The sequence below is a fragment of the Trachurus japonicus genome, chromosome 13 (genome assembly GCF_045865225.1).
Source record: "Trachurus japonicus isolate A0001 chromosome 13, Traja_1.0".
Lineage (NCBI taxonomy): Eukaryota > Metazoa > Chordata > Actinopteri > Carangiformes > Carangidae > Trachurus > Trachurus japonicus.
The window spans coordinates 43,627,357-43,648,979 of record NC_140919.1 but is presented as its reverse complement, the minus strand read 5'-3'; the positions used below and the strand labels follow the sequence as shown (position 1 = coordinate 43,648,979).

At 39.3% G+C, this 21,623-nt stretch overlaps 1 protein-coding gene across 1 annotated transcript; it reads left to right on the top strand.

Moving 5' to 3' along the window:
* Window positions 1-13,848: 13,848 nt before the first annotated feature.
* Window positions 13,849-15,900, top strand: LOC146976692 (uncharacterized). The gene is made up of 9 exons (XM_085796726.1): window positions 13,849-13,983; window positions 14,094-14,163; window positions 14,362-14,465; window positions 14,551-14,823; window positions 14,946-15,039; window positions 15,208-15,275; window positions 15,369-15,587; window positions 15,704-15,769; window positions 15,880-15,900. The coding sequence occupies exons 1-9, from the start codon at window positions 13,849-13,851 to the stop codon at window positions 15,898-15,900; spliced, it is 1,050 nt and encodes a 349-aa protein (XP_085652852.1).
* Window positions 15,901-21,623: the final 5,723 nt, after the last annotated feature.

Genomic DNA, 21,623 nt, shown 5'->3' with positions numbered 1-21,623 from the left:
ATGATAAACCAGACTGACAGAGGATGTCCACGCACAAACACAGGCATCACACTCACACAGACAGACACACACAGACACTCACACACAGTCACACATGCACACATACACAAACAGACAAACACACAAACACAACACTGTTCCACACAGTAAAATGTAAGCAGTTAGTTGAGTCACCATGGTAACTTCTGAGGGCAGGCTGCCACACAGGTGTATTCAATCAGATCATTAGGGAGAGAGGAGTTCTGTGGCGCTTAACAGTTTTACTTTCTGCACATGTACACACAGACAAAGAGACCGCCAGACTCACACACCCAGACACACACACAGGTTTTCAGCTCAAATTCATCAGGCTCTCAATTATTTTATACTTTTGATGTAAACATCTCCAACAATTTATATTTTTCTCATGAATTTAAGTTCAGACGTTTAGTCTTTCCAACTCTATTAATAGTAGTACAATTACAGGTGGAGCCTGGGACATAGGATGCAGCTTTTAACATGTGTCCTATCTATCTATCTATCTATCTATCTATCTATCTATCTATCTATCTATCTATCTATCTATCTATCTATCTATCTATCTATCTATCTATCTATCTATCTATCTATCTATACCCCTCCCTATTTTTCAACCCCTCTGTCTCCTTTTTTTCTTTCTTTCTTTCTTTCTTCTACTCCTTCATTTGTATTTTACGTAACTTTTTCTATCCTTCCCTCTCTATCCATCCATCTACCTCTTTCTATCTATCATCCCCCTCTCTCTTTTTCTTCTTTCTTTCTTTCTTTCTTTCTTTCTTTCTTTCTTTCTTTCTTTCTTTCTTTCACTCCATTTCTGTCTTTTTACTTCTTTGTTTGTTTGATTCTTTCTTTCTTTCTTTCTTTCACTCCATTTCTGTCTTTTTACTTCTTTGTTTGTTTGTTTCTTTCTTTCTTTCTACTCCTTTTCTCTTCCTTTGTTTTTACTCCATTTCTTTCTTTCTTTCTTTCTTTCTTTCTTTCTTTCTTTCTTTCTTTCTTTCTTTCTTTCTTTCTTTCTTTCTTTCTTTCTTTCTGTCCTTTTCTTTTTTCTCTCTTGTTTCAATCTTTCTTTCTTTCTTTCAACAATTTCTTCAGCTCATTCAGCATTGCTTCCAGCATTCACACCATTTCCATTCTTGGAAATGTTTTTTCTAGTTATTATTATTCTTACTACTTTCACCCTTTTTCAGACATCTTCTACTCCTTCATACTTTGTGCTATTTCAACCATTCATATATCAAAACGTGTGGCTTTTTCAGGACAAGGGTGCTATGACTTTTCTCTTTTATACTATTTATACTTTTTAAAATATTTAACTTTTTCTGCAAATTTTTTCCCATAGGAATGCATTGAAAACGTCTTCAAACTTTTAAAATCTTCTTACTTCTTTGAACCTCTAAAACGTCAGCATACTTTCTCCCACAGACTCCATTTGTCTTTTAAATTGTAGACAAACTTTTAATCTATTCCCGTATGACTCATCTTATTGATATCTTCAACAGTTTTAGATTGTTGGCTGTTTTAAAATCATTAAAATTTTTCACAAAATTCAACTTTATAATGGTTGTGTATTGCGCTTAACGAGCAGGGCTTAGAGTGAGTGACATCATCGTTAGAGTGAGAGGGATCGAAAAAACATTCAGGATTTTTTCTGGATAAATTGCCAGCACGGCCAGAAATTAAACTCTAGACACATGATTTCCTCACCGGTTTGTAGCCACACTTGTCGTGTCTCATTTAATGTGCTCAGAACAGCAGACAGACTTACAGAATTGTCTCAGTGAGCCTAATTGTCCAGCTAGACCCGCTCCAGTGGCTCATCCACTTCAATATAAAAGTAGGAGCTGATTTTTTTAGAAAAACAGAAATGCCCCCCTTTTCTACCTTGCGAGCCTGAGAAAAGTTTTTGCCCTACAAACATTTAATGCACATCAATGTGCTCAGGAAGGTCTCCTCTCCCAGTAGTCATGACCACATTCTAATAAGAGGTACGGTTCTCTTTTTCTGGGCTGTTTTGGGAAGCTGCACAGAGCTCAAATCTCTCTGCTCTGCTCTGCTCTGTGTGCAGTTGGTCCAGCTGTAGCGGCCAGCTCGTTATCATGTCTATACAGGTGCAGCCTGGCCGCTCGTTAAGATGTTTTTAAACACAGCCCCACACAGACACATGATAAACCAGACTGACAGAGGATGTCCACGCACAAACACAGGCATCACACTCACACAGACAGACACACACAGACACTCACACACAGTCACACATGCACACATACACAAACAGACAAACACACAAACACAACACTGTTCCACACAGTAAAATGTAAGCAGTTAGTTGAGTCACCATGGTAACTTCTGAGGGCAGGCTGCCACACAGGTGTAATCAATCAGATCATTAGGGAGAGAGGAGTTTTGTGGCGCTTATCAACAGTTTTACTTTCTGCACATGTACACACAGACAAAGAGACCGCCAGACTCACACACCCAGACACACACACAGGTTTTCAGCTCAAATTCATCAGGCTCTCAATTATTTTATACTTTTGATGTAAACATCTCCAACAATTTATATTTTTCTCATGAATTTAAGTTCAGACGTTTAGTCTTGCCAACTCTATTAATAGTAGTACAATTACAGGTGGAGCCTGGGATATAGGATGCAGCTTTTAACATGTGTCCTATCTATCTATCTATCTATCTATCTATCTATCTATCTATCTATCTATCTATCTATCTATCTATCTATCTATCTATCTATCTATCTATCTATCTATCTATCTATCTATCTATCTATCTATCCTTTCTTCTACTCCTTCATTTGTATTTTACGTAACTTTTTCTATCCTTCCCTCTCTATCTATCTATCTATCTATCTATCTATCTATCTATCTATCTATCTATCTATCTATCTATCTATCTATCTATCTATCTATCTATCTATCTATCTATCTATCTATCTATCTATCTCTCCTTTTTTTCTTTCTTCTACTTCTTCATTTGTATTTTACGTAACTTTTTCTATCCTTCCCTCTCTATCCATCATCTACCTCTTTCTATCTATCATCCCCCTCTCTCTTTTTCTTCTTTCTTTCACTCCATTTCTGTCTTTTTACTTCTTTGTTTGATTGTTTCTTTCTTTCTATTCCTTTTCTCTTCCTTTGTTTTTACTCCCTTTCTTTCTTTCTTTCTTTCTTTCTTTCTTTCTTTCTTTCTTTCTTTCTTTCTTTCTTTCTTTCTTTCTTTCTTTCTTTCTTTCTTTCACTCCATTTCTGTCTTTTTACTTCTTTGTTTGTTTGATTGTTTCTTTCTTTCTTTCTACTCCTTTTCTCTTCCTTTGTTTTTACTCCATTTCTTCTAAAATGTAAGCATGGTCGTCGCCATGGTAACTTCTGAGGGCAGGCTGCGAATCAATCAGATCATTAGGGAGAGAGGAGTTTTGTGGCGCTTAACAGTTTTACTTTCTGCACATTTACACGCAGACAGAGAGACCGTCAGACTCACACACCCAGACACACACACACACACACACACACACACACACACACACACACACACACACACACACACACACAGGTTTTCAGCTCAAATTCATCAGGCTCTCAATTATTTTATACTTTTGATGTAAACATCTCCAACAATTTATATTTTTCTCATGAATTTAAGTTCAGACGTTTAGTCTTTCCAACTCTATTAATAGTAGTACAATTACAGGTGGAGCCTGGGATATAGGATGCAGCTTTTAACATGTGTTCTATCTATCTATCTATCTATCTATCTATCTATCTATCTATCTATCTATCTATCTATCTATCTATCTATCTATCTATCTATCTATCTATCTATCTATCTATCTATCTATCTATCCCCCTCCCTATTTTTTAACCCCTCTGATCTATCTATCTATCTATCTATCTATCTATCTATCTATAAACCCTTTGTCTCTCTTTTTCTTTCTTTCTTTTACTCCTTCATTTGTATTTTACATAACTTCTTTCTATCTTTCCCTCCCTATCCATCCATCTACCTCTTTCTATCTATCATCCCCCTCTCTCTTTTTCTTCTTTCTTTCTTTCTTCTTTCTTTCTTTCTTTTTACTTCTTTGTTTCTTTCTGTTTTTCTTTCTACTCCTTTTCTCTTTCTATGTTTCTACCCCATTTCTTTCTTTCTTTCTACTGCTCTCTGTATATCTCTCTTTCATTTATCCACCCCAATATCTTTCCTTCTTTCTTACTACTCCTCTGTCTCTTTCATTCATTCTCTATTCTCTTTATGTTCTATTATTCTGCTTTTCTTACCTTTTTCTTTCTCTATCTACCCTTCTCTCTGTGTCTTCTTTCTTTCTGTCCTTTTCTTCTTTCTTTCTTTCTCCATCTACCCTTCCCATTTTCTTTCTTTCCTTCTGTCCTTTCCTTCTTTCTTTCTTTCTTCAGCTCATTCAGCTTTGTTTCAACAATTTCTTCAGCTCATTCAGCATTGCTTCCAGCATTCACACCATTTCCATTCTTGGAAATGTTTTTTCTAGTTATTCTTCGTCCTCTTCCGGACGATTTTCGATTCGCTACTAGTCCTGCAACTCGAAGAGTTGCAGGCCAAATTATATATCAAAACGTGCGTCTTGATCGGGATCGGTGTGCTATTACTTTTCTCAACAGTGTACGAATTTTTCGCGACGTATGTCGCGAAAAACTACGCAAAATTTTGCATGTAAGTCAATGGGACGGGCGAAAAAAAAAGACCGAAAAAGACCAATCATTGGAGTTTAACAAAAGTCTACTGCTCAGGCATACTTTCACCTAGAGACTTCATTTAAACTTTAAACAGTAGACACAAGTCTTGTGTATTGTCGTATTACTCCACGTTTTGATAGGTCATATAGTTTTTGATCAATCCCTGATCAATGACCATGATCATTTTTGGAGAAATTATGAGTTTATAATGGGTGTGTATTGCATGGAATGTTCGTGTCAGAGTGCGTGACATCATCGGTTAGAGTGGGAGAGAGTGAAGAAACATTCTGTATTTTTTCTGGATAAATTGCCACCACGGCCACAATTTACACTCTACAGACATAATTTTTTCAGAATTTGTAAGACAAACTTGTTATCTCTCATGTCATGTGCTCAAAATATCAGAGAGACTTACAGAACTTACAGAATCAGCCTCTGAGTGCGGCCACGTCTGTCCCTGCTCCTCATTGAGTCCAATACAAATATTTTCTGAGAGGAGCAGAACGGCCTGATGTTTTAAAACTGCCAGCGTCGCCAAAATATTTACTGTAGAAACACCAAATCGTACCGAAATTTTCAGTAAGTCCTTAGAGCAACGTTGATCTGTGTTTTGTTCTGATAGGAGTTACCGTTTTGTCATGCTAAGCCTAATTGTGAGGCCGGTTTAGAGGCAGAAAATGGCTGTTTTTCTCCACGTTTCTGTCTGTCTCAGCCTGCGGGGGCCCCTATCGCCGTGGTAACCTCTTTGATCCTCAGGCCAGAGCTCGTTAACTTCATAAACAATCCACCTGGTGCTCGTTTAAATGTTTATAAACACAGACACAGCTAAATCAGACTGACACAGGATGCAGCTACTAACTAACTATGTGTCAAGTCAGTCACACACACACACACAGACTCTAGAGCCAGCTTCATGTGATTACAGTCACACACACACACACACACACACACACACACACACACACACACACACACACACACACACACACACACACACACACACACACACACACACACACACACACACACACACACACACACAGACTCTAGAGCCAGCTTCATGTGATTACAGTCACACACATACACACACACACACACACACACACACACACCTTCATGTGATTAAAACACAGTTAACGTGCAACAGAATTTAAACTTAAACCATGATTTAATCTGGTTTTAAAGTTAAACCTTGTTGGTGTCACACACACACACAAACACAAACACACACACACACACACACACACACACACAGTTAACCTAATGTGGTTACAGCTCCTCCATATCAGTGCTTATAGAAAGATGATCATGTGTCTGTCTGATCAGCTCTGTCTTGCGCTTAAGATCGTGGGTTTGATTCCCATGTTGACAGAGATGGCAAAATCGGCAGTAGCCCCGCGGCCCATTCAAAATTTCCCGAGAGGAAATTTTCTAGTTATTCTTACTTCTTCCCTTTTTTGGCCCTTAACTACTTCTTCATACTTTCTACTATTCAAACAATTCATATATCAAAACGTGCGTCTTCTTCAGGAGATAATTGGATGTATTCAACTTTTTCATATCATTCATACTTTTCAAAATATTCAAACTTTATTGAAAAATTTTTCCCCATAGGAATACATTGAATCGGTCTTCAAACTGTTCAAATCCTCTCCTTCTTTGAACTTCAACTGCTTCAACATACTTTCACCTACAGACCTCATTCAACTTTTAAAATGTTCACAAAACTTTCAAGTATTCATGTTGCATTCAACTTTTTCATATCTTCTACCATTATTGATCAGTACACTTCAACTGTTCATGATCATTTTTTGACAAAATTCAAATTTAACATGCAAGTCAATGGCACGGAATTTTCAGAGCTAGAGTGATGATGACATCAGCTAGAGTGACAGAGAGTCTAAAAATCCTCTGACACTTTGCTCTCTAACCTGTCACCACGGCCACAAATTTCACTCTAGACACATAATTTTCCCCCACTTTGGTAGACAAACTTGTGCTGTGTCTGACAGTGTGCTCGAAAACGCAGAGAGACTAACAGAATTTAAACTGGGAGCCTCTAAGTGCAGCCAGTTCCCTCTCTTCCTCTCATTCACTCCCATTGAAAAGTAGGAGCAGATTTTCTGAGAAAAGCAGAAATGACCTCCTTATCTTTCCTGCGACGGTGAGAAAAGTTTTTGCCCTACAAACATTTAATGCACATTGGCTCGCTCAGGAAGGTCTCCTTGCCCCGATAGTCATGACCACATTCTGGTAAGAGGTACGGTTCTCTTTTCAGAGGCTGTTGTTCGGAGCTGCACAGAGCTCAAATCTCACTGCTCTGCTCTGTGTGGTGCAGACAGAGACAGAGAGACACACACACACACGCAGACAGAGAGACACACAGACACAGAGACACACTGGCTCACAGCTCATAATCAGCCTCTAAATGAGTTCATATCTTTGAGGAGAATTTTTAAACATCTCTAATAATTTATTCCTCTTACATTTCAGTTTATTCTTGTAATGGAGATTTCAGGATTTGGAGCTTCTTCATGTCCTGACTTTCCTCTTTAACCCTTTACTTTGAAGGACTTGAACTTTTTCTCATTAATTCCAACAATTCAGACCATTTCTCAACCATTTAAGGACTTTCACATTTTTCATTTATAAATGTATATCTTCACACTCTTTTTTACACGTATCTTAAACAATTCTGGCATTTGCATCCATTCCACATCATTCAGTCTCTTTCTTTCTTTCTTTCTTTCTTTCTTTCTTTCTTTCTTTCTTTCTTTCTTTCTTTCTTTCTTTCTTTCTACTCCCTTTCCCATTCTTTTTTACTTCATTCCTTGTTTCCTTGTTTCTACCCCATTTCTATATATACCCCAGTTCTCATAATGGATATTTCAGGATTTGGAGCTTCTTCATGTCCTGACTTTAGACTTTTCCACCTTCAATCCTTACATTTTACTTTGAAGGACTTAGACTTTTTCCTCATTAATTCCAACAATTCAGGCCATTTCTCCACCATGTAAGGAGTTTCATATTTTTCATTTATAAATTTATATTTTCACACTATTTTTTACACTTAAACAATTCTGGGATTTGCATCCATTCCCTATCATTCAGTCTCTTGCTTACAAGTTATACACTTCAGGTATTGCTTCATTGTTATACATATTTGTTCAACAAATACTTTCAAGCTGTTAATATATTTATTCATTTGAGTAGACCTATTTTTTCCACACCAATCTTCAAAAATTCAAGCAATTTTCCAACATCCTTCTTATAAGTTCTTCTTTTTAATTTTTTTCTCACCTATTTCAGATTTCAACCATTCAACTGTTAAACTATAAAGATGCAGGATTTCTACATTTTCCTCAAACTTTTTATTAACATGTTTAACTTTTACCCTTCAGATATGTTGTAGTTATTTTTAGTTATTCTGCCCTTTAACGGATTGTAACTACTTCTATATTATTCTACTTTTACACTTCAGATATTGTTTCATCTATATTAGTAATGGTTCAAAAAAAAATTTCTAACTGTTTTAAATAACAACAAATGCATCCATTCCATATCATTCAGCCTCCTGCTTACAAGTTATACTCTTCAGGTATTGCTTCATCTTTATTTATATTTGTTCAACAAATGCTTTCAAGCTGTTAATATATTTATTCATTTGAGTAGACTGAAATGTAAATTTTTTCACACCAATCTTCAAAAGTTCAAGCAATTTTCCAAACATTTCTTACAAATTCAACGTCCTTCTTATAAGTTTTACTTTTTAATCTTTTCTCACGTATTTCAGATTTCAACCCTTCTACTCTTACATGCTCGACTTTTAGCCTTCAGATATGATGTAGTTATTCTAACTTATCCTTCCCTTTAAAGGATTGTAACAACTTCTATGTTATTTTACTTTTATTCCTCAGATATTCTTTCATATATTAGTAATGGTTCAACAATGTTTTCAAGCCACCAGTTTTAAACTTCTTTGAGTAGACTCAAGCTTTTCAATTCAGTCATACTATTCTTCATTAATTCAAGTAATTACCACCCATTTCATAAATCCTCCATCTTTCATCTTCTACTTTTACTATTCAGATATTGTTTAATCTACATTAGTAATGGTTCAAAAATGTTTTCAAACTGTCAGTTTTAAGTAAATCCGAGTAGACTTCAGACTTTCAATTTCTTCATACTGATCTTCAACAATTCAAGTAATTTCAAACCATTTCATACTCTTCATATATTGTTTCATCTCTTCAAGATTTCTTCAGCAGTTTCTTAACTTAATTCAGCATAGTTTCAACAATTTATTCAGCTCATTCAGCTTCCAGCTTCCAGCATTCACCCGTATTTCCTTCAGGAAATGCATTTTCTAGTTAGGGCCACGGGCAATCGCACCGGGCACTGGTCCCAACAGCTATGAAATAGCTGCAGGGACCAGTGCCCGGGCGAAGCCCGGGCACTACTGTTATTGTGTGGATTTTTTCTTATTATTAGGGCCACGGGCAATCGCACCGGGCACTGGTCCCAACAGCTATGAAATAGCTGCAGGGACCAGTGCCCGGGCGAAGCCCGGGCACTACTGTTATTGTGTGGATTTTTTCCTAGTTATTCTATTTTCTCCTTCATCTTCCGGCCAGACTTCGGTCCGCTACTAGTCCTGCAACTCGAAGAGTTGCAGGACAAATTATATATCAAAATGTGCGTCCTGATCGGGATCAGTGTGCTATTACTTTTCTCAACAGTGTACGAATTTTTCGCGACGTAAGTCGCGAAAAACTACGCAAAATTTTGCATGTAAGTCAATGGGACGGACGGGAAAAAAAGAGCGAAAAAGACCAATCATTGGAGTTTAACAAACGTCTACTGCTCAGGCATACTTTCACCTAGAGACTCCATTTAAACTTTAAACAGTAGACACAAGTCTTGTGTATTGTCGTATTACTCCACGTTTTGATAGGTCATATAGTTTTTGATCAATCCATGATCAATGACCATGAGCATTTTTGGAGAAATTATGAGTTTATAATGGGTGTGTATTGCATGGAATGTTCGTGTCAGAGTGCGTGACATCATCGGTTAGAGTGGGAGAGAGTGAAGAAACATTCTGTATTTTTTCTGGATAAACTGTCAGCACGGCCACAATTTACACTCTACAGACATAATTTTTTCAGAATTTGTAAGACAAACTTGTTATCTCTCATGTCATGTGCTCAAAATATCAGAGAGACTTACAGAATTGACAGAATCAGCCTCTGAGTGCGGCCACGTCTGTCTCTGCTCCTCATTGAGTCCAATACAAATATTTTCTGAGAGAAGCAGAACGGCCTGATGTTTTAAAACTGCCAGCGTCGCCAAAATATTTACTGTAGAAACACCAAATCGTACCGAAATTTTCAGTAAGTCCTTAGAGCAACGTTGATCTGTGTTTTGTTCTGATAGGAGTTACCGTTTTGTCATGCTAAGCCTAAATGTGAGACCAGTTTAGAGGCAGAAAATGGCTCCTTTTCTCCACGTTTCTGTCTGTCTCAGCCTGCGGGGGCCCCTATCGCCGTGGTAACCTCTTTGCTCCTCAGGCCAGAGCTCGTTAACTTCATAAACAATCCACCTGGCGCTCGTTTAAATGTTTATAAACACAGACACAGCTAAATCAGACTGACACAGGATGCAGCTACTAACTAACTATGTGTCTAGTCAGTCACACACACACACACAGACTCTAGAGCCAGCTTCATGTGATTACAGTCACACACACACACACACACACACACACACACACACACACACACACACACACACACACACACACACACACACACAGACTCTAGAGCCAGCTTCATGTGATTACAGTCACACACACACACACACACACACACACACACACACACACACACACACACACACACACACACACACAGGTAACTTCATGTGATTACACACACACACACACACACACACACACACACACACACACACACACACACACACACACAGGTAACTTCATGTGATTACACACACACACACACACACACACTATGGAGCTGAGCAGAATCTGTCAATATTCATTGGAGCAGGAGCCTATTAGAATTGAAGAACATTAGGGGCTAAGGAGGAAGGAATAGGGGCTTGAGATTTTTTTTTTTTAATACCTAACAATATTTTTTAATTTTTTAATTTTATCAAAGCAATTTCCTTCAGACCTGTTTTTCTAGATCTTTCAGCGTTAGAAATCTACCAGCTTAATACTGGATGGGTCAATGAGATTATGGTCTGTATGCTTCAGACACATGCTAGGAATGTGGGGAAATGGTGTTGTCCAAAATAGAAGCATATCCCTTTAAACATGATCAAACGTGCAGCCTCTCATGTAGTGAAGACTAGCTTTGCCTTTAAGCTGAAAAAGCTATGGATATCTATATTGCCCGCGTGCTTGCGCTCTAGCGCGCGCCCGGTGGAAAAGCTTTCATTGATTAGACTGGCAGCCACTGCTGCAGTGACCGGGGATCGAACCGGCGACAGTGCAGCTGATCTGATCACGTCTGTGTCGTTGTTATTTCCCCCCGCTGCTGTCATCTGATGACTCCTATTGGTTATTTTCACTGGCGCGAATTTTTCCGTACTGTTGCTAGGCAGATCTACAGCTCCCCCTCATCTGATTTGACGTGGATACAAGAGGACTCCTGATTGGTCACTTTCGTTTAGCAGGCTCATATAAAAAGCTTCTGCGCTACGGCTCTCGTCCCCTCCGACCCACATCGAAGGTAAGAGCTGTATTTTCTCTTTTTAACATGCTAGCTTGAGAGCATTAGCTTTAACAGATCAGTTGTACACAATAGTGAGATTAAGTTTGACGTTACTCTGTCGTGTTTTGGCTATGATCACCTGAAACACATTAAAATATGTACAGTTGGTCTCTGATATGAATATTACGGACTTCTTCAACGGCGGGAAAATGTAGAACAATAGGGAACGCCTCAACTTGAACTAGGTTAGAGACTTCTAGGTTCATTTATGCTTTGTGTTTTTTATATTGGTTCAAATAGTCGTTGTATTTGCTTGAGGTGATTGTAAATATGATTTCTACACAGATAAAGTTAAATCATTTTCGATTGTGACTAATAGCTGCAGACTCCATTTGAGAAAAGAGTGATTTAAAATGGCGGTGCAGAGGAGTTGCTTGTCTGTCTGTCTCTGTCTCAGCTAGCTAAGTTAATATAATGCTTTTGTTAATGAGTGTGTTTGACAAACGGCTATTTACGGGGAACACGTCAGTGAAGCTACAGCTTTTAAGAGCTATGAGGCTATGCGTTTAAAAAAAATCGTCTGCGCACCGTGTCAGGTGTGTGTGTGTGTGTGTGTGTGTGTGTGTGTGTGTGTGTGTGTGTGTGTGTGCGTGTGTGCGTGCGTGCGTGCGTGCGTGTGTGTGTGTGGCTGCGTTGTTTCACTGCTAACTTCCAAGTAGCTGTTGTTGGTGGTGTTAGCTGCTACAGAAAAAACTGTCTGTGTGTGTGTGTGCAGAAACTAGTGTTGTGTGTGTGTGTGTGTGTGTGTGTGTGTGTGTGTGTGTGTGTGTGTGTGTGTGTGTGGCTGACTTGGTGGTGTCTGGTGCTACAGAAAAAAACTAGCGTTGTGTTGTGTGACAGCAGATAGAGAAGCAGGTATTTATCTAAAGTATAGGAGGTGAGCCCAGGGAGGGAGGGAGAGGAGGGAGAGGGGGCTGGTGATTGATATGAGATCATTTTTTACCAAAATGTTATTGTTGTTGACTTATGGATAGTGGAATAATATTGTACTGTGGAGCTATGGTGCTATCATAGTGAGATTTTGATATCATGTTACCTTATTATACTGCAATAAATAACATGGGCTTGTTATTGAGGTATTATTGTGAGATTTTGATATTGTTACATCTCTATTAGAGCACAAAGAGCTAAAAAATAGTGGCATGATACAGTTAATCTACAGTAAACACTCTGATATTCAAGGATTTTATTTTTCTTTGCCGGTAGGGCCGTGAAATAGGTATCCACTTTAGGTAAATGGTCTTAAATGTTAAAGGGATAGTACCTTTTTTTTTTAAGTGGGGTTGTATGATCTCCAAATAGCCCCTAAGTACTTTAATTGCAGTAGAAGACTCTCTGCACTCCTCCCGTTAGCAACGCCAGCCCATAATAGCCCTGCCCAGAGATTTACAACATACAGTGTTGTGAACAGACCCAAAGAAACGGCCTATTTTCACGGCCTAAAAGAGGTTTTACCTGAAAAAATAATACACAGTTCCATTGTTTGCTATAGTATAATTTTTTCCTGCACTTGGAATGGCTGGTAAAACTTCTTTTAGGCCGTGAAAATAGGCCGTTTCTTTGGGTCTGTTCACAACACTGTATGTTGTAAATCTCTGGGCAGGGCTATTATGGGCTGGCGTTGCTAACGGGAGGAGTGCAGAGAGTCTTCTACTGCAATTAAAGTACTTAGGGACTATTTGTAGATCATACAACTCCATTTAAAAAAATGCTACTATCGCTTTAAAAAAACTTGAATTTAACTTGAAGAACCCTGCAGGAACCCTGTAAAAATGAACCTTCTTAGTGTGGTAAATGTAAAGATGCCTAAGATGTGTCCATAATGCCTCCAACTTGTTGCTTATTGCAGGTTCTCTTTGGTCACGGTCAGAGATTTTGAAAAGCACTTTGGAGATTGTTCATCATCATCGTCGTCGTTGAGATTCCTGGATCTTCATCTAAACACCACACACACATCTTTCTCTCTCTCTCACCTCACTTCATCTCTACTCTATCCTTCCTGTTTACATATTTACACTACACCACACCACATCACACCACAATACATCACACTACAATACACTACACCACACCACAATACATCACACTACACTACACCACATCACACTATACTACATTACAGTACAGTACACAACACTACACCACACCACACATATCACAGTACACAACACTACAAATTAACATAAGATTAGATTAAATTAGATTTGGAGTAAGTATTTCAGGTTAGGTCAGGGTCACATTAGATTTAATTTGTTTTAGATTTAATTATTTTTGTAGACAGTTGTTTTTGTTAGTTAGTTGTCTCCAGCAGGATGCCGAGGAAGGGGAGGCGTGTCCAGGCGGCCAAGCAGCGGTGGAGGAAGCCCGACCCCCCAGCCGGTGTGCCCAGAGAGGGGTCCAGGACCAGAGAGACCCAACCCCCCTGCTCCCCATCTCCAGCTAACAACGTATGTTCCCATTACAACTGACACACACACACACACTTGTTTTGAACAACACACTGTGTCAAAACTGTGACTGTCTGAGGTTCAATGTGTTTATTATTATCTGTCCTCAGACCTTTGGAACATCACTCCCAGGTGCTCGTTTCTGGAGATCGGATGATGTGCGTGTCGACTTCCGTCCACGTGAGTGTGCAGCTGTTTTATCTTCAAGTTAAATAACTACATTAATTAATCATCTATTCATATTCTGTTTTGTTTAAACCTTTTAAACTGCTGGTGTTTTTTTACTTAAAGAAAATGTACATTTATTTTAGATGTTTGCTGTTTTCCTTCATTCATTAAGTTTTTAAACCTGTATTTGTTTTGTTTATTTCTAAACAGGCCACGGTACTGGTTACCGTCACAGAGTGAAGTCATGGCCAGTTTCAACCTTCACCGGGCATCGACACCAACTGGTCATGCCACCAGAGTCTCCTGACAAGAAGGTATTATTATTCCTCCAGTTTATGAAGAAAACGGTTGATGTTGGTGAGGACTGTCATGCTAATGAAATGATGTTTGTTGTTGCAGTTTGTTCTGATTGTCGGAGACTCCCATCTACGTGCCATTGTAGATGGTGTGGTCTGGATGCCAGAGGAACCCTTTTCCTTTGGCTTCATGTCGACCCCAGGGGCTGCTGCCTCTGCACTGCGGACCGAGGTGGTGAACGCTGTGCTTCCTCGGGTCCCTGACGCCGTGTGTCTTCTGGCGCCCTGCAACAACCTCAGAGCCAGCAGGACCATCGACGAGGCTGCCGCCGACTACGCCGAGCTCCTGCTCAGCCTTCACCGCTGCTGTCCCAACGTAAGCTTTTTTCATGTCTTGATTGCTTCTTCATAGTAGTAGTACATTAGCTGGTCTAATTAGATTATATGAGCTTTCAAATAATGTATTGTAACCTGTATATGACTTTTTGTTTTCTGCAGGTTTTTGTTGTTGACTTCCCTCCCCGCCTGGACTGTGAGGTGTCTTACCAGAACTTCCTTCGCCAGGCATACCGCCGCGTGTCTGCGGATATGCGTACGTAAAAAAGTTCTTAGATTAAATGGAGTTACATTTTAAAATGTTATATGTTCTCTGCAAGCCGTTTGAATAAAAATGTACCTCAATATGCATTGAGGTGTAGTAATGAATAAAAAGTCACCATTACATGTATGGAGATTATAATGGCTGTTTGTTATTTTTTAGATGTGACGTACTTCTCAGCTGAGGAGTACTTCCCCCTCAACCGGCCGCAGCTGTGGGCCAGAGATGGTGTAAGTAGAATATCCTTGTGTGAAGCTGCAGCTGCTTTTTGTGCTAAAACTTTGTCTCTGTAAATGATGAATTTGGTTATGTAATTTCTGCAGATCCATCTGAGCGATGACGAGGGGATGTGGATCCTCGTCCGTGTGCTGTGGTCCGCCGCCATGCAGCAGCTGGAGACACCACCACCAGCACCCCCGGTCTCTCCCAGGCCGTCACCGCCAGCTAGGAACTTCACTCCCAAGCTGGTTGTGACGGGAGAGGTCCCTGCTCGACAGTCACCTGACCCCTTTCAGTGGCAGCAAGTCAGTCATGGCCGCAAGGTAATTGTTACAGTGTGTAATGTGTATATGAGACTGTGAAAATTTGATTTTTTTTTTTTTTCTCTCAAGTGGTTTACAATTTGATTAATGCAATGTAATACAACTTTTCATTCCAGACGAGCCAGCCTGGTGAACCCTCCCAGTCCCCGGGTTCAGCACAGCCTGGGATGGCTCAGCAGCAGGTTTGTTATTTTACAAATACTTTAGGATGTCTTAATTGGTTCTTAATGTATACTTTGTGTATGTGATAAGACATGTTGTCAGTGGATTTTTCTTTTTGTTTCACAGGCAGAGGAGAGCTTCCTTCCACTGAACCCAGTCTGGTTCAGCAGCGCAGCATTACATGCTATGGAGGAAGTTTCTCCTTCTGATCTGTCTTGCCCAGTGAACTACCAGCCCTCTCCAAAGCACAAGAGGGTAATTTGAGTGATTTACATGTATCTATTATTTTAGGGTTTGTTATAACTGTCACCTGATTCCCAACAGTCAATAATGCTAATACTTTTCAAAATAAGCATTGATACTAATAATAATGGTAGCTGAAAAAACTCAAGCTGTTCTCAAACATATTTGTAATTGTAATTCAGTGGGTGACTTGTATAGCTGTAGTGATTAAAGCTTAATTGATATGTTTTCTTTCCATGTGTAGGCGGCCTCCTCAGCGTCAGCCAGACGACCCAGGGCCACAGCTCGACCCCCCCGCCGCCGCCACCGCTCTCCAGTGAACAATGTATGCTACTGTTTCTCACAACTACTACAAACACCATACACTTCCAGAATAGTCACTAGATAAACATTACTAGACTGTCCACTCTGTCTGAGATTTGGTTTTCATGTCAACAGCTGGTTGGATCACCCCCATCCAGAGCGTCCTGGAGTTCGGAGGAGGAGGAGGAGGAGGCCCCTTCCAGCCCAACTTCTTTGCCTCAGACGGTATGTGTTCATCTAATCATTTAGTCTAATTTGTTTTCCAGAAGTAGCTTTCAGAACATTAACAATATTAATTGTTTTTTAATGAACTCAGCTACTGTCATTCTCAATAGTCATACATATCCAGTGAATGCACTATGTAATGACAAAGGTTCAATCGGTCCTTTTCTTTGTGAAGTCTCCAACAGTGTCCCCGGTGAGACGGCCCTGGACCAGGGAAAGGCAGCCCTCGGGCTCCCCACCTCCTGTGGACGATGTATGTTACTTTAATGTGTTTTAACTCAGACATGTCTAGATTATTCACCCTGTCTGGAGTGTAATGTTTTTTGTCATCTGTCAACAGCTGGTTGGATCACCCCCAACCAGATTTCCCTTGAGTTGGGGCGATGCAGAAACCCCCTGCTGTTCACCAGCTGCAAAGGTAAATTTCACTCCACATGAATAAAGTGCATTGTTTCATTAAAGTCTTCAGTTTCACTGAATGTGTTGTAATGTGTTCTCAGATGGCCAAGCTTAAGACACCTTCACCAGCTGCGCCATCCTGGACCATTAGAGATGCAGGCTGCGACCCTCCCTCCCCACCTAAGGTATTTTCTTCCCTCTCCAATCCACACACAAAATGTTTACAGTACAATGAGCTACATCTAAATGAAACTATGGTCTATGTTAAATCTCTGAAACCATTATCTTTCTCTGCATTTCACAAATGCCATTGGGTAATTCAAATTGATTTAGTAAACTTTTTTATATCCACGTAGTACAATATGTTGCCTTATGTGTAAAGATTCATTGGTATTATCTTTTGTTGTAGACGCCTCAAACACCGACTCCATCATCAGCTGCTTGGCCCTGGTTTATCTCTGATGCACCCTCCACCTCTCATACCCCAGCTTATGAAGTAAGTTTCTCTATTCCCCAGCCAACACACACTGGACATTACATTTGGGTACATCAGGGGTTAAATAAAGTGTCTTGTGTGTGTGGTTTACTTCAACTCAAAAGCACAATAAACAATGAAGGATATGTTTTATCAATGGTCAGTTGAAGAGAGTGTGCAAAACAGTTGTTTAAATGTAAATGTTGAATAATAATAAAGCAAAAATATTGTCATTGATACAATTTGTAACCTAATTATTAAAATGTTTTTATGATCACATTTTATTATTAATAATTAAGTGATCAAACAAAGATTTTATGAACATTATTATTTTGGCAAGTATTTCAACTGACCTTGTGTGTTTAAGATAAGTATGCAGAGTGGTTGTAAATATATTGTTTAAAATGTTTATATATTATGTCTGGTTACATGTTAGAGAAAGCCTTTACTGTTTTTGAGTTAGTTGAAATCACATACATTATACTGCTAGCACTACTGCTACAGCTGCTTCTACTGCTGGTGGTAATAATAATAATAGTGATGTTAAGTAATCAGGGAAATGATAATGCAAATTAGCTAATATTCAGTGGATTTTGACAATCTCAGGAATTATTGAAAAATGACATAAGTACAAGTAATGGATCAAAGATTTTATGAACATAATATTATAGCTTTTTTATATACAGTATATATCTATGTATAGTGGAGGCTGGTCCATAGAGTCAGAGGAGGTTGGTTCTCTATTTTTGACAAGGCAAGAGGAAGATCAACATATTTTTTAATAAAGAGTAACTGGTTGAAATAAACCATTACCAAATCATTTATAATATATTTTGTAATCTCTTTTATGGAAGAAAATCCACTAAACCAACTTAAAACAGTTCAACAGCGAGAGCTGAAGGTGGAGGAGACAGAGCAGTCTGTGTGAGGAGCAGTGAGCAGAAAGGGGGGGGCTAGAGGAGGACTTCTGTCCTCCGGGGGCAGGATCTCTACCAATCAGCAACCAGAACACAGTATTAACATCAGGTCGGTCCAATGACAGTTCTCCAATCCCCCCTGGTTACTGTTGCTATATACACCAAACTTTTACTCCAGCCTTGCAGTTCATGCTGCTCATAGTATAAATACAGAGTTTTCAGTGATATTGGCATCGATTGTAAAGGAAAATAAGCAGATTTCTGGATCAAGGAGATCCTGCCCCCGGAGGACAGAAGCCCCCCGTCCTCCTCTAGCCCCCCCCCTTCCTGCTCACTGCTCCTCACACAGACTGCTCTGTCTCCTCCACCTTCAGCTCTCGCTGTTGAACTGTTTTAAGTTGATTTAGTGGATTTTCTTCCATAAAAGAAATATATTATAAATGATTTGGTCATGGTTTATTTCAACCTACTCTTTATTAAAAATATGTTTATCTTCCTCTTGCCTCTCAAAAATAGAGAAGGACCAATCCACTGTTTTTTGTTGTTGTTGTTAATACTGTCAACATCCTGAAGTGTCAATGTGGTGAAGGTAGGTTTTTCAGGGGTTTGTCAACTTTGATCAAGACGACTTGAATGGACATGTCACACAGAAAACTGATATAAACCAATGTCAGGAACACATTTTAATGATATGAAACATATGTAATAATTTCACATTGATAGGTTATAATCAAGTATGCAGTGTCAATTCTACTGGTGGTACTACTAATAATAATAATAATAATAACAATAATCATCATTGTGTTCCTTTATGTAATTATTTTCAAATGACACAGACGTGTGTTTAAGCAAACTGATTGTCAAATATGATGTTAAATATACATTTTAAAGTGATAGTTAAGCTTTTTTGAAGTGGGGTTGAATGAGGTATAAATTGCCATCAAGTAGCCTATAATATCTGGCCCCCGACTGAGAAGCACTGGTGCATCATGCTGCACCAAGACACAGGTAGTAACTGTTGTGAATGAGGGAGAAAGAGTATCGTATAAAGTAAAAATTCCAATGCATCAGCTGGTTGGATTTTTTTTGCTATTTGAAACTAACCATCTCACCTGCAACTCACTCAGTACTCACTCCAATCAGTGATACAGCTCATTCTGGAGCCTGCCTGTGTGTAGGAGCAGTGGTATAGTGGTCCTTGGAGAAGTGGGTATACTCTAAATTTTCACCTTTTTTTTAAAGTAGTCCAGAAAAAAACGTTTTAGAAACAGTGACATGTAAGACTAGTATTATGGAGTTTACCCCAAAAATCTGTCATTTCTACTTGCTCACTATTATAAAATGATCGTGACTTGATTAGGAGCAGTTTATTACTGGTCAAACAAGCAGCCTGGATGAATGTATTTATCATGAGGCAAACATGGTGTTTCAGTTATCCATAGTTTATAGTTACTTAAAATCTGAAGTTGACAATGCATCCTTGTTCATATTTCATCTTAAATAAAACACACAAATCATTCTCTTTGCCAAGGGCAACATTGGTGGGACGCAAAAGTACTCAGAGGCATCGCTCCTGAAAGTTGATGTTTTTTGCATTTGCAATCATAATTTCATGTTATGTAGGGGTAACTAATGAGCAACTAATGAAAGACGAGAGGGCAACTTAGAAGAGTTCTCAGTTGCTCTGGCTGAAGTCAACTGTGCATCATCATGACTAACACATCCATCATTATTTAACCTCACCTGTGAATTTCCAGCCTCTCCTCCATCTCCTCCTTCTCTACCTCATCCAGCTTCTCCTTCTCTACCTCTTCCTGCCTCTCCTCCTTCTGTTCTAGCCTCTCCTCCTCTACCTCCTCTGGTCTCTCCTTCTCCTCCTTCTCTACCTCTTCCTGCCTCTCCTCCTTCTGTTCTAGCCTCTCCTCCTCTACCTCCTCTGGTCTCTCCTTCTCCATCTCCTCCAGCCTCTCTACTGCCTGTCACCTGACAAAAATATGTTGATGCATGACATATCAACAGATACATTAGGGATACAATAGAGCTTGGTGGTAGGCCTACAGTTATTGCCTGAGGAAAAAAGGCTTTTACTTTCACACACTTTGTGTAATTTATTCCCCCAAAATGTATAAAATTAGCCTACATGAGCATCTGGAATCTGAGGTTTTTTTCTAGGCCTTCTCCCTACCAATTTCTTTATTTTAGTTTTTTAAACAGTTGCTGTATTTCACACAAACTAAGGATACATGGAAATAATAAGCTAGTAGAAAACATAACTTTAAAAAACGTGTTTGCCATTAAATATAGGCTTGTATTCATTGTCTGTATTGTTGAGGCTCTACAGTTAGATACCATTGAAGTAACTTACACTTTCACTTATAGAGAAGTGTTTTATGTCCATTTTCCTTTTCTTTGACATCCTTATTACCAAGCACAGACCCACAGGCAGAGTGCACACACACACGCACGCATGCAAACAGACAGACAGACAGACAGACACAAACACATGTAAATGACACCACTGATGTTAAAATCCGTCTAGCTAACGTGACCCAGGCAGAACAGATGCCGAACATGTTGACAACTTACATTCGCGGTTGCAGATTCAAGCACCGTGACCTCCTGTCCCGTCCGACCAACGAGCAGGTAAATTTTACAAGCAGACGGAGTGACAGCGGGGACAGCCAATCACATGTACGCTAGCGAGAAATGGCAGAGCCAACTGGAGATCGATATTCATGTTAGAGGCGGGACTTCTAGCAGAGACCGGCTGTTAACCCTTTGTGTGCATCAGGGGGGATTTAGAAGTGGGTATACGCAATCCTGACTGAAAAGTAAGTAGGTATACGCTGTATACCGGCGTACCCCCTGGACTACACCACTGTGTGAGTACTGAGTGAGTTGCAGGTGAGGTGTTTAGTTTCGGATAAAAAAAAAAACAACCTTTTTTCTGATGCATTGCAGTTTTTTACTTTAGATAGTACTCTTGAACAGGTGCATTATTTTGAGACAGGACTTCTCATAGGTGGCAAAAAATATGCTGATTAATTGTCCCTCATTCATAACGCAGTACTGCCTGTGTCACGGTGCAGCACGATGCAGCTGTGTTTCTCAGCAGATATTACACTTGATGGCCATTTGTACCTCATATAACCCCACTTAGAAGAAAGCTGAACTGTCCACCTAACTGCATTATTTATACTTGTAGCACTATTATTATTATTATTATTATTATTATAATGGCAATGCTAATGTGAAACAGAGTAATGCTAATGGTAACAATCCTTTTATAACATAATTTCAGGTTCCGGCCAG

What these genes read in the sequence shown, in the direction of transcription:
- LOC146976692 (XM_085796726.1), top strand. Translation starts at nt 13,849, where the DNA reads ATGCCGAGGAAGGGGAGGCGTGTCCAGGCGGCCAAGCAGCGGTGGAGG. An exon ending in CAGAGTCTCCTGACAAGAAG is followed by an intron (nt 14,466 to 14,550) that starts GTATTATTATTC and finishes TTGTTGTTGCAG; the next exon opens with TTTGTTCTGATTGTCGGAGA. An exon ending in CCGCGTGTCTGCGGATATGC is followed by an intron (nt 15,040 to 15,207) that starts GTACGTAAAAAA and finishes GTTATTTTTTAG; the next exon opens with ATGTGACGTACTTCTCAGCT.